Source organism: Haliotis asinina, chromosome 3 (assembly GCF_037392515.1).
Source record: "Haliotis asinina isolate JCU_RB_2024 chromosome 3, JCU_Hal_asi_v2, whole genome shotgun sequence".
Taxonomy (NCBI): Eukaryota; Metazoa; Mollusca; class Gastropoda; order Lepetellida; family Haliotidae; genus Haliotis; species Haliotis asinina.
The window spans coordinates 55,862,724-55,876,669 of record NC_090282.1 but is presented as its reverse complement, the minus strand read 5'-3'; the positions used below and the strand labels follow the sequence as shown (position 1 = coordinate 55,876,669).

Genomic DNA, 13,946 nt, shown 5'->3' with positions numbered 1-13,946 from the left:
AGTTAGAAGAAGTGACAAATTTGAAGCCTATTCGCCCAGGCTCTGTCAGAGATGTTCAAAAATTTGCCGATGTTTTAGACATTGCTGTCGTTAATTTGAGAGAAGCAGATAGAGTAGAAGAGCTAGGTAATGGGTTATTGTATGCCACACTACAATACAAACTGACAGAATCTATGGTAGCTCAGTACCAGAGGTGGCTTCATGATAGAGATAGACAAGAGACAGTCGAGACATTGAGAGAATGGGTACTTCAGGAAGCTGAATACCAAACAATAGCTGCAGAAACAATGCATGGTGTTTGTGATAGGAGCAAAAGAAAAGAATCGTGCTCGTTTGTCGGTGAGATAGGACAGAGTAAAAAGTCATACAGGGATGTTGTATGCAAGGTTTGTAGTGAACAACATGTGTTATGGAAATGTAACGTGTTCAAAAACATGACTGTTTCAGAGAGATGGAACACTGCAAAGAAACTGAAATTATGTTTCCGTTGTCTTCGTGGCAATCATCGTGGTGCACAATGTAGACACACATATCGGTGTGGGATCAATGGGTGTGTGAAAACCCATAACAGGCTTTTACATGATGACACACTCAAAACAGATTATTCAGAACGCAATCTGGACTTGAGACATGGTTCAGTTGCGAATAGGGAATATGCTGAGGTAAGTTCTGTAACAAAAGGTCATGATCAGGTGTTTTCTGAAAGAGTGCATGCAACCGTACCATTGGATAATGACCAACCTCTCATAGCACTTAGGACAGTCCCAGTAATACTGAAGAACGGGAATAAAAGGATTCGTGTTAACGCATTGTTGGATGATGCAAGTACGAGGTCCTATATCAATGCTGATGTGGCTTCCGAATTAGGGATGCAGGGTTCAATAGAGAAGATATCTGTGAGTGTTTTGAATGGTAAGAAAGAAACATTTGAGACGAGACCTGTCACATTTGGGATTGAAATTGTGGATGGTACAGTGAATGAGGAAATGTCTGCATTGACTACGACTAGGGTTACAGGCGACCTTCAGGTGATTGACTGGCAGAAGTACAGACACAAATGGGGTCACCTAGAAAACATAAGCTTTCCTAACGTTGGGCGACGTCCAATAATTGATCTCCTGATAGGAATTGACAAGGTGCATCTGCATCAGTCATGTGAAGATGTGTGTGGGGAAATAGGTGATCCTATTGCAAGGAGAACGCCCCTTGGATGGACATGCATAGGCAAGCTCTGCAGTCAAGCTATCTCCCAAACACACTGTGTATATACATATCATGCATACAGCAAAGACAGTGACTTATGCTCCCTTGTGAAATCATTTTGGGAAATTGAAGAGATTAAGAATCCTCTCAAACCCCTTACACCAGATGAAGAGCAAGCTCTTCACAAAGCACACGATACCTTACTTTATGAGAATGGCCGATACTAGATTGGTGTCCCCTGGAAGGGTACTCCATCATTGCCAGATGACTATGATATGGCATTCCGTAGGTTGCTTAGCACTGAAAAGAAATTATCCAAGGACCAAAACATAGCATTAGCCTATGACAAAATAATCTCGCAATATGTTGAGAAAGGCTATGTCCGTAAAGTAGAACGTCGGGATTCAAGAGAAGGTGTGTGGTATCTTCCTCATTTCCCAATCTTGCGCCCAGATAAAGCCACAACAAAAGTCCGCATAGTGTTTGATGCTTCAGCAAAGTTTCAAGACACATCACTAAATGATGTAATCAGTCCAGGTCCGAAGCTTCATTGTGAACTCTTTGATGTGCTGATACGGTTCAGGAGAAAACCAGTAGCCCTTATTTGTGATATTGCAGAGATGTTCTTGCAGATCAAAATCTCACCACAGGATAGACCATACCACAGATTTCTCTGGAGATCTATGAATACAGATTCTCCTCCTGAGGTGTACGAGTTCAGTCGTGTTGTATTTGGAAACACCTCTTCTCCATTCCTGGCTCAGTATGTAACTCAAGAACATGCTGAGAGACATGCGGCAGATCTCCCTCTGGCCGCTGAAACGGTCATGAAATCCACCTACATGGATGACAGCATGGACTCAGTAGAGAATGTCGATGAAGGCATAGAACTGTACAAAGAGTTAACTCAGTTATGGTCTAGTGCTTCAATGCATGCTAGAAAATTGTTGTCCAATTCACTGAAAGTACTAGATAACATCCCCGAAGAAGACAGAGCTTCCGAGATTGATCTTTCAAAGGGCCATTTGCCATCTGTAAAAGCTCTTGGGCTCGTGTGGATTGCTGAAAAAGACATTTTCACATTTAAAGCAGGAACGTTTATTCAAAAAGAAACAACCAAGAGAGGGTTTCTTAGGCAATTGGCAAGACTTTTTGATCCGCTAGGATTCATAGGACCATTCATCATCACTGCCAAGATTCTGTTACAGGAAATGTGGTTAACAGGACATGACTGGGATGATGAATTGCCCCAACACCTGCAACAGAAAATAGACAAATGGTTAGTACAATTGCAAGAAATACAATGTGTTCAGGTGCCAAGATGTTTGCGTCTAGACGCTGAGGTTTGTTCAGTATCAATTCACACCTTTGTTGATGCATCACAGGATGCATACGGAACTGTTGTATATTCCGTTTATACTTACCTGGACGGGAAAAAATCTAGCAGGATAGTTGCTGCAAAATGCCGTGTCGCTCCGTTGAAAGCTTGTAGTATACCACGCCTTGAACTGATGGCAGCTATACTTGGTCTCAGACTTACCTGTGAAGTAGTCAAGATCCTTCAGGTAGAGACTGAAACAGTTACTTTCTGGTCAGACAGCATGAATGTCTTGTGCTGGATTAAAAACAACAGTCGTACTTTCAAACCCTTTGTTGCCAACAGAATTGGTGAAATACACAGCATCACAAATCCAAATCAGTGGCGACACATACCATCGGCAGAAAATCCTGCAGATCTTCTTTCAAGAGGTGTGATGGTTTCTTGTCTGATAAACAACCAATTATGGTGGTGTGGACCTATGTTTCTGCTTGGACCAGAATCTGAATGGCCATCAAACAAAGCATTGTCGCTTGACATGTTAAAGGATGACAAGGAAGCAAAAACTAACAAGAAGCATGTTGCTCTAGTTGTGGTACAGAAACCTGACATTGAGATGTTCAGACTTGAACCGTCAAAATTCTCCAGCTGGAGAAAACTCACACGTATCAATGCGTGGGTATACAGATTCTTATATAACTGTTCCACTTCGGGTGAATACAGAATAAAAGGTGAACTTACAGCAGAGGAAATAGAAGAGTCTGAACACAGAATCATTGCCAATGCATCGGAGAATCCGATTTGCTCCAGAATCCGTCGACACTACAGATTACCATCCAAGAAGGCGCTGGAGACGTATTCAGGAACTGATGAGACACTTTTGGAAGCGGTGGATGAAGGAATGGCTCCCAAGTCTGAATCCAAGGCGGAAATGGAGAACTCAAAGCAGAGACCTGTGTGCCAACGATATTGTTCTTGTGATTTCTCCGGACACTCCACGAGGACAGTGGCCCCTTGGCAGGATTGTGAAGACATATCCAGGACGAGACGGACATGCTCGTGTGGTGGATGTACGAATCGGACAATCAGTGATTACCAGACCAGCAAACAAGATTTGTCCACTGGAGTGGTCATCTGAGAATTGTGATACAGATTTGTGACTTCAGATACATCGGATACAGCAACTTGGATTTTGCAACATGGATTCTGTGGATTCTCTAACATCGGATTATGTGATACTGGATTCTGTGAAGACGCTGGATGCTGTGGATTGTAACAATAGATTATCCGGATTCTGGGACTTTGGATTATGTGACATCAAGATTGACACTGAACTGTGAACTGTGAGTCTTGAACTTTGACTGTGGAATGCTGTATGAACTATATGAACTGTCTGAGATTATATGACTTGTTATAAACATTACAGGATATAGGAGGATTAGTGGATAATATTGATTTCAGCTTGTAATTTTGAAAAGTATTTAATTTCTGTTTTTGCAGATGTTAGAGATACTAGCATTGTATTGAAATTGATTGAATGCTTGTGTTGTATTGACAGGAGTCTGTCAAGGAGAGGGGTATGAACAGAAGGAAACTGATGTTTTCGTTTGTAGCGTGGGTTAACGCGCCCGAATGCACCCGTCGCTGTGCGTACATGCACGAGGGTTGAAATTATCCCGTGCATTTCGTGGATATAGCTGGCGACAGCGTTTATGAGTTGAAGGCTGGCAGTTGGTTAGATGACTGTTGCGGGACAAAGACGTCCGTATAGAGTACCAGCCTGGGGGTTACAGTTAAATTAGAATTAAGAATAGCTTCCATTATCGGGAAGACATTTTATACAGAAGTCTTAGCATTCACATTATCGGTGAATGTGAAGTGTGTAGGGATTTTTCATTGGTTTTACCGCTTTGTTTCAGTTTGGGTGCATTAAATGCTCAGACATAATTCTTTTGACTTTTCGTTTATTTTATAAATGGGGAATAACAACTGCCTCATTCCCAGGAGGGATAGTAAAACGTCTATCTGGTTGTCTTGGTAACTGGTTTGTTGCAACAAAGTCCCAACGCAATCCCAGAAATACTCTGCCATGCCGTTTTTGTTCAAACTGCACACAATTCACATCAAGTGCATGCAACTCTGAAATACGAGCCGCAGTAGCCAATGCTACTAAAAAGAAAGTTTTGAACGTTATCTGTTCAAACGCCTTATCATGTAATGGTTCATAGTCAGTGGACACTAAATGACAGAGGACAACTGACAAATCCCATGCAAGAGGTCTGAACTTCCTGGACTGGTCAGCAAGCCTGATCAAGCGAAGCAGAGACTGGAGCTCGGGAGTAGTAGACACCTTTGTTCCAGTAGTTGTAGCAAGAACCGAATTAATGGCAGGCAAACAGGTTGACAATGTAGTACCTTTAAGCTTCCGCATAATTCGTAAATGCTGTAGAAATTCTGCAATGACTTGAGGTGATGCAGTGGTGGGAGAAATTATTCCCCTAATACCACAATAATGTTCAAATTTCTTCCATTTGTTGTCATACAATGATCGAGTTGAAGTCCTGTGTGCAGAAGTTATAGCTGCAGCTACTCTGTGAGAGTAACCCTTGGCTCTCAGAGATTTCTGTAAATGCGCCATACGTGCAGATCCAGGGTCTGAGGTGACCCGTGGTACACGTCTAAATGAGGATGACGAAGTAAGTCGTTGCGGGCGGGTAGCGGTACTGGATTCAGTTCTGCTAATTGCTTTAGATCGACGAACCAACTTCTTGCTGGCCAAAAGGGTGCAACCAAGACCAGACGAATCTTGCTGGTTGTAAGTAAATTCTGAACAACTTTGGGAAGTAGAGCCGGGGGAGGAAACGCGTAGGCGTTCAGTCCCTCCCAAGATATTGCTATTGCATCGTCGTCCCACGCCTGAGGATCCGGAATAGGTGATACGAACCTTGGAAGCTGATGGTTGTACCGAGTGGCGAATAGATCTACTTCTGGTTGAGATATGGGGTAGATCATTGACTGAAACATCAGAGGTAGTAACATCCACTCTGTTGATGACGGCCGTTTGGGACGAGACAAGGCATCGGCTATGACATTCCTCACTCTGGGAATGTGTCGGGCTCTTGCCACAATGTGAAGAGAATCGATTAGGTGGTAAAACTGACCCTGTCGAGCCTTGATGGTTGATGTACCATACCACTGTTGAATCGTCAGATTGAATCAGTAGATGGGACGACTGGAGTTCTGCTGCCCAATGTTGAATGGCTAGAATGACCGCACTGAATTCCAACTGGTTGATGTGAAGGGTCTTTTCTGCGGATGACCACTGCCCGGCCACTCAATGATGGAGAAAGTGGGCACCCCAACCCTCGAGGGATGCGTCGACGAACAGGTGAAGAGTCGGTGTGAATGGCACCATAGAGACTCCAGCGCAAACATTCCGTTCGTTGAACCACCAACGAAGAACTGGCCATAGCTGCTCTGGAAGACGAATCATCTCCCTGGGGTTGTCGTTCCGGATGAATGGGCACAAAAACATTTGGAGAGGGCGAAGTTGTAGTTGGCCCCTGTAAGTCAGTGCTTGTGCCGACGTTAACAACCCTAGTAACTCTTGCCATTGGCGTAGGGTTCTGGGTGAATTCAGTGCTAGGGGTAGACTGCGCCGAATCTTGTCCCATCTGTCCTGAGGTACAAATAACATGCCCTGAATGTTGCGTGTCCAATATCGCCCCTATGAATTGTAATCTCCGAGTTGGTATTAATTTCGACTTCTCGTAATTCAGGAGCCACCCTAATTGCGTTAGCAACTTGATGGTGAACTGCGGAGATGAAGGACAACTGGATCCTGCTGAGCTTAAACACAGTCGTCGATGTAGCTCTCGAAAGTGATTCCCCGACAATGCAGGTAGCTTGTTATCGGTTTGGTTACCCGAGTAAAAAGCCATGGGGCCGTAGATATTCCAAATGGTAGTACCATCCACTGGTAATGACGTCCTTGGAACGTGAACCGAAGATACTTCCGGTGATCTGGATGTATTGGTATGTGAAAATAGGCATCTTGCAGGTCGAGGGAAATCAGATAGTCCCCTTTCTTCAAAATGGTTCGTAGCAGGTTGACTGACACCATCCGAAAGTGGGGTGGTGGTGACAGAAACCGGGCATTGAACTGTTTCATGTTGAATATCAAACGAAGTTTGTTTGAATTCTTTTTTGGGACCAGAAATATTGGGGAGTAGAACCCTGGAGTAACAATGAGTGGGTGGAGCTGTTCTACAGCATGCTTGTCCAGAAGTGTCTCTATGGTGACCAATGCCATGCATCCCCTGATATAAGCATCTTGGTCAGTATATCCGTGATCAACAGCTACAGCAACGGCATCCACTGCCGATATAGCACAATTGATAAAGGGTAGTGTGCAACGAATAGTCATATCCATATGTGCCAATTCCCTATCTTCCACAAAGAAAGGTGAAGCAGCGCGTTTGCCACATAGGGTAGAAATATCCTCGTCAACTGATGGAGACGAAGCCAATCCAAAAAACCCATGGCCGTGAGCAATGGATGGCATAAACTTGGGTGAAGACAAACCATCCTTCACGCGTTTCAATTTCTTAAACGCATCATCTAATGAACTTTTCATTTGCAGAATGCACGGTCGTGGTGCCAAGGTAATGGTTGATAGGTCATAAGACACATTAAGGTCATCCGGAGATCTGCTCACCGACAGCTGAAGCTTTTCAACAATCCAGGCAAGTACATGCGAAGGTTCTACAAAATTGAGGGTTGATGAGATACACCAGTGGAAGACAGGTTACCAGTTGATGCAACTGGAACTGAGCTTGACGTAGTCGAAGGTTGACATTGATTCCAAGCTACTGTAATAGCCCGAAGCATTGTATTTAAATTTGGCCCTTGAGAGGAATCCTGATTAGGATTCCATGATTCAGGCAGAATTGTCGCCCCCGTCATATGATCTGAATCAGTTTGACGTGAAGGAGAGCGACGGTCCCTGGAACTATACCGGCGTCTGGATGGGGAGTGAACTGGTGAACCCCAGAACGCTGATGCGAATCACATAAGTGGCATGAATCGGGATGAGCTGACTAATCAAATTGATGAGGCAAACCAGTTCGTGTACTTGAAATCAATTCGATTCCATCACCCACTTTGTCTAGAAGCCGTGGTTCGAGAAACTGCCTCAGTATGATTAAGTGAAGCCGAACGGTGCACTGAACTGGTGAACCCGTTCACGCAAACCTGTACATGGTGAATTGAAACGGCCATGTGAATTGATTCTATCTGGTGAATTGATTTGACCATGTGAACTGATTCGATCTGGTGAATTGATTCGGCCTGGCGAATTGATTCGATCTGGTGAATTGATTCGGCCTGGTGAATCAGTTTGGCGACGTGAATCCAAACAGGAGGAAGTTCCGATACCACCATTTGAATCAATACGTGGTTTAGTATGATCAATAGAAACAGACTGACGACCAACACCACTCTGCTATGGTGAACATGACCGCTCAGTCGATCTACGAGATGGATTCGTCTTGAATGACTTGGAGAAACGGAATTATTTGGTAATGCAGGTGATGCAGATCGGTGAACCGAAGTGACTGTTCTCACGTTTTGAGATGAACCAGAGGCCCTAGAAACCAAGAGAGTAGACCGCAGATCGGAGGAGACAGTAGATACTAAAGGTTTATCCATAACAACTACCCTAGAGCCGGCCTGAGACGTTGAGCCAGGTGAAGAATGCGTCCCCAAAAGCTTCCAAACATCTTCTGAAAGGTAAGAATCTCGGAGAGCGGGGATTTCAAACGACGAGGGGTGAGGGTAGGACGATCCTGGCGTGGTTTCTTGGTAGGAGTGGGGCCTTGGTCAGCAGATGCATTCCTAGCTCTATCTGCAATCCTACGAGCACAAACACGCTTATAAGTCTTGAAATCTTCTGTTGATAAACCTGCACACTTCTCACAACGTTTCTCCCAAGAACATTGACCCACACAATCAACACACGATATGTGTGGTGGGTCCAAAGTCGAAAACATAGTTTTACACTGAGCGCAAAACTTACGCTTCTTGTTTGGAGGATCTGTTTTCCTCATAATACAAAACAACTCAAACTCTATACAAGAACTAAGATACGTCCACTCTGTCGTGCGACAAGAAGAAGAATGATCTCTCTGAGGTAGTCACGTGGGTAGATAGGGGAGCATGCTGCATGCTCTGCATGGGCTAAGGGACCCGTCCTGTACGGAGAGCAGCCTGGGGAACACGGGCATATGGACAAGAGAGGCCTACAGGAAAGTTCTAATTCGTTCCACTCAGCGTCGAAGCAAGAGAGAGAAGTGCAAATCGTGAGATAGGATAAGTTTAAAAATTTACTTCTCCTTCGTCATTAATGACACTATTCATAAGCTTACTGGTATAATTTCTGTTTTCAAGATGACAGAAATAATTGGTTGGTTTTTCTCCTTCCTCGTAACACTGAATTCTATTTCCTATTTGTATACCTCTTATTTCATCCTCTTTTAATTTTTCAAATTCTAATTTTCATTTGTATAGTTCAGAAAGTTTAGTTTCACATACTGTTTGGAAATTTTCTGATTTCTTCTTCCATTTCTGAAATTGTTTTTTCTAAAGTTTTTATTTTTTCAGTTTTGATTTTTTTAGGTAGGAAGAGAATGATATTGTTTTCCCCCTCACTTTCATCAAAAATGTTTCTAAAACCAATGTGTCACTTATATTAAGTTGTAATTTTGAGTGCTCTGTATGACCAAGTTCGTCCCCAGTGCAGTTATAGTATTCTAATTTTGTTTCAGAAAGCATGTCCCTGACCATATTTACATGATCTTGATTATATAGTAATGATGTATTTAATTTCCAGTATCCACCTCCCCGTTCCTTATGAAGTTCACTACATCCATAAAATTCCCGCCCTGGCCTAAATAATACAACTAGTATCCTCAGATGACAACTGGATTAATAAAAATCTTAAAATGATGCAAGAACTCCTGACACCTTCAACTCTACATCTGTGGGAAGCAGGACAACTCCCACACGGACAATTCCCACATAGACACTACCCACCCAGACAAATGCCACCTGGACAATTCCCACCTAGGACAATTCCCACCCAGTTATTTTCACTATAATCCCCACCATACCACATGAAGTTTTTAATTTGTCCAATATTCACTTTGATAAAATATATACTTGGGTGCTACTGTTTTAAGTATACATATTTTGAGATAAATCTTAGTGTGAATGTTCTTATAAGGTGAGCATGTATTCCACATGCACCTCAGTTCCACCTTGGATAACCAAGTAGAGAATGTCATGTCGCAGAGAGGTGCCAGGAAGGTTCATTTCAGGGGGTATCGGTATGTTAGACACAAGGATCTGAAGAATGGAGTGTCAGCTACCACTGTGAGCTAAGACGGACTGGACAGTGCAGTGTGTCCATCAAGGTTTTCGACGACCAGTGTGTTGGAGTCCTGCATGAACACACACACATACCTGACACACGCAGTCAATCGCCACTACCCCAACAGACATTGTCTAGACTTCTTACGAAGCGTTGCCCACAATATTAGAATGCAGAGAACTTGAGTTCAATCTGCATCAGTAAACATGCAAACAAAGCAATATCATGCAAACATGGTAATATCATTAAAAGTTACAGTAACCTTATGTACGCCACAAAAAAGTGCTTCCTTACTACTAATAGTTCATGTTTGTTTTATATGGAATATTGTTATATGATACATATGTTGAAATGAATAAACATTGAAACTGAACTATGTTCTTCATGTTACTTTTAGTTTGGGGTGGGGGTTGTCCGGGTGGGAACTGAAACAGGTGGCAATCGTCTGGGTGGGAATTGTCCTAGACCCGTTGGTTGGTGTTTAATGCTGCACTCAGCAATAGTCCAGCTATATCACTGGGCAAAGGTATGTAAATTGTCTGGACCAGACAATACAGTGATTAACAGCACAAGCATCTATCTACACAACAGACGTGTCAACTAAGTCAGTGAGCCTCACGACCATTAGTCAACTTTTACAACAAGCTCAGCCCCAGGGTTGCTGATGATCAGTTGTAACCAGGATCTTATGGGCTGTCATCAGTGTTTTCTGTAATCACACCCATCAGTCATAAAAAGGACACAAACCTTTAGCCCTCTTGGAAGCATCTTCATCCGATTTTTGTTGGCTTGAAAGAACAGAAATGTATATAGTCAGGACTTTTTATTAGTCACATCATGTCCACGCCTAAAAATTGAATGGATGGTTCTAGTAAGATGTAGAAGATTCAGTTGTTAGGAGATAAATATGACAAGTACAACCAGTGGGCAAAATAGTTTCCTAGTCTTGCATGAATCAAAAATGTATTATAATTTAACAAGATGGAGAGAGTGATATATTGACAAACTAATCCCATGAAAATTCACTCGTCAGTTGGACCACTGACTGTGAAAATTTACTGGACTGATTTAATTTATCTAGCAACTGGCTAGGTGGCCATTTCGCACACATTGTAAAGGTCACTCAAAACTCACAATATGCTGTAAATCAACACACTAATGCGTGTATGTGAGTACAAACCTGAAAACCAAAATGTGTACATTTATTAATGTGAGGAGGCAAATCAGGACATGGTTGACCAGAATTCCACTCATTAAAGACTAAACTCACCAACCTGGGAAATCTGAGCCAAACTTTCCACAGCCTTGAATCAACTTTAAACTTTATATCAACTACTTCTTTCCCCTCCTTGCTTTTATATGAAAAGGGGTGGGTGGGGGGAGATTCTGACCTAGCTAGGCTATTTCTCCCCCAGACGCCTTTTCATGTTTACATTCGTCTTGAAAGAAAATGAAAACAAGACCTAACTATTCACATGAACACATTTATGAGATATGAGATATTCATGTTGATGTCAAGTTACATTAACAATTTACAGCTCATTTTCATCTTTATGTATAACGTGAAAAATATATAAAAATTGTCATTGGAGATTGCTAATAAACTGTGTAACGGGAAATATTTTTGAGGCATATGAGCAAGAAAAATTGATGATTTCTTTCTATTCAGTACCAAACTGTTAAGGGTGGAACATGTACCTGATTGTTATGTATGTAATAGCTCAACAGCAAATTAATAACATAGTTTTGTATCAATATGTATCTCTGTGACATGTTCTAAAATACAAACAACCATTGGTAAAAGTAAACATGTTTGACCTAACACATCCCTAATTCCAAATGATTAAAAATGATTTAAAATGAAAAAATGTATACTTACTTTATTATATATCATTACTATTGTTTAATGTGAACATTTATTTATTTTAATATTTCAATAATTTACTTATCCCCATTTAATCCAAACTGGTTCATCTCAAGATCATTACTATACCCAAAGCTTTAGCTAAATACCAGTGTTCACTTGGATGTCCATATGCATTCAAAACTTTATTCCCTCACTCATGGATTTAAATATGGCATCCATGTTGGTGACATCAATTTAATAGTTGGAAGCAGGTGTAAACATGAACCAAATAATCCAACACAATATCTGTATCAAATGCTGTATCATTTATCATTCCGCTACAGTGCCTTATTCTAAATTCAAAAGACAATGTTTGATAAGGGATATACTTGGCCCATGGATATCTGAAACATGTTTCATTCACCAAAAGTGATTATAGATTAGTAAACAAGCCTATGTGAATAATGTTCCATTACACTTAAACATAAATACAACAAATATTAGATAATAAACAGCATGATAACAGAGCAAGCAGTCTGTGCATGTTACATCTTATTTACCCATCATATGTGTGACTGAATGTTAACAGATCATGGTGACATGATTTGGATAGATGAAGAAATAATGCAACATGTCTTCATAGGAAAGGTGGCAGGAGCAGGATGGATTTAGAGATATATGCCATTCAAACTTGCCTGCATCCAAATCACTACACCCAAGCAAAAATGTGTACTAAAGCTGAAGTCAAAACTACTGTCTGTTCAATGTTTGTAATAACTTTTTCTCCCCCTTTTGACTTAAGAGCAACAGTGGGGACGAAGCTAGACCAGAATCTCCCCCTTTTGGTGTGAATACAAGGGTTGGGAAGAAGTAGCCAAGCTTGGCCAGAATCTCACCCCTTTTGATACAAAACCAATGGTGGAGAAGAAGTACCTAGCTTGGCCAGAATCTCACCCCTTTTGATACAAAACCAATGGTGGAGAAGAAGTACCTAGCTTGGCCAGAATCTCACCCCTTTTGATACAAAACCAATGGTGGAGAAGAAGTACCTAGCTTGGCCAGAATCTCACCCCTTTTGATACAAAACCAATGGTGGAGAAGAAGTACCTAGCTTGGCCAGAATCTCACCCCTTTTGATACAAAACCAATGGTGGAGAAGAAGTACCTAGCTTGGCCAGAATCTCACCCCTTTTGATACAAAACCAATGGTGGAGAAGAAGTACCTAGCTTGGCCAGAATCTCACCCCTTTTGATACAAAACCAATGGTGGAGAAGAAGTACCTAGCTTGGCCAGAATCTCCCCCTTTTTGACATAAGAACAAGAGTTGGGAAGAAGTAGTCTAGCTTGGCCAGAATGTCCTCCTTTTGATGTAAAAATAAGGATGTGGAAATAGTATAATAACTAGGCCAGAATCTCCCCCTTTTGGTGTAAGAACAAGGGTGGGGAAGAAGTGGCTAAGCTTGGTCAGAATCTCACCCCTTTTGATACAAAACCAATGGTGGAGAAGAAGTACCTAGCTTGGCCAGAATCTCACCCCTTTTGATGCAAAACCAATGGTGGAGAAGAAGTACCTAGCTTGGCCAGAATCTCACCCCTTTTGATACAAAACCAATGGTGGAGAAGAAGTACCTAGCTTGGCCAGAATCTCCCCCTTTTTGACATAAGAACAAGAGTTGGGAAGAAGTAGTCTAGCTTGGCCAGAATGTCCTCCTTTTGATGTAAAAATAAGGATGTGGAAATAGTATAATAACTAGGCCAGAATCTCCCCCTTTTGATGTAAGAACAAGGGTGGGGAAGAAGTGGCTAAGCTTGGTCAGAATCTCCACCTTTTGATGTAAGAACAAGGGTGGGGAAGAAGTGGCCAAGCTTGGTCAGAATCTTCCCCCTTTTGACACAAGAACAAGAGTTGGGAAGAAGTAGTCTAGCTTGGCCAGAATGTCCTCCTTTTGATGTAAAAATAAGGATGTGGAAATATACATATGGAAATTAATTAAGCAACACCAAATTCAAAGACACATAAAAACTTAACAAAGCTTAACGAAGTAATTTTGATGATTGATTATTCAATTTTGATGTATTGACATACAGCATGAGCTTTTCATGGGTTGATATGACGCGCGTGAAGCTTGCACAGCGCACGTGCATTGCT

The 13,946-nt window shown here is 41.9% G+C and overlaps 2 protein-coding genes across 2 annotated transcripts in view; one reads left to right on the top strand and one right to left on the bottom strand.

Annotated features, from left to right (window-relative positions):
- The window catches only part of LOC137278200 (uncharacterized), a 250,335-nt gene that overhangs the window by 188,596 nt on the left and 47,793 nt on the right, over positions 1–13,946 (top strand). The gene's annotated exons all lie outside the window — the stretch shown is intronic.
- LOC137278191 (uncharacterized) overlaps positions 1–13,946 on the bottom strand; it is an 80,050-nt gene that overhangs the window by 34,431 nt on the left and 31,673 nt on the right. Inside the window, exon 7 of the mRNA XM_067810388.1 lies at positions 10,698–10,738. Coding sequence (XP_067666489.1) covers positions 10,698–10,738 — 41 coding nt within the window. The remainder of the gene's footprint in view (positions 1–10,697; positions 10,739–13,946) is intronic.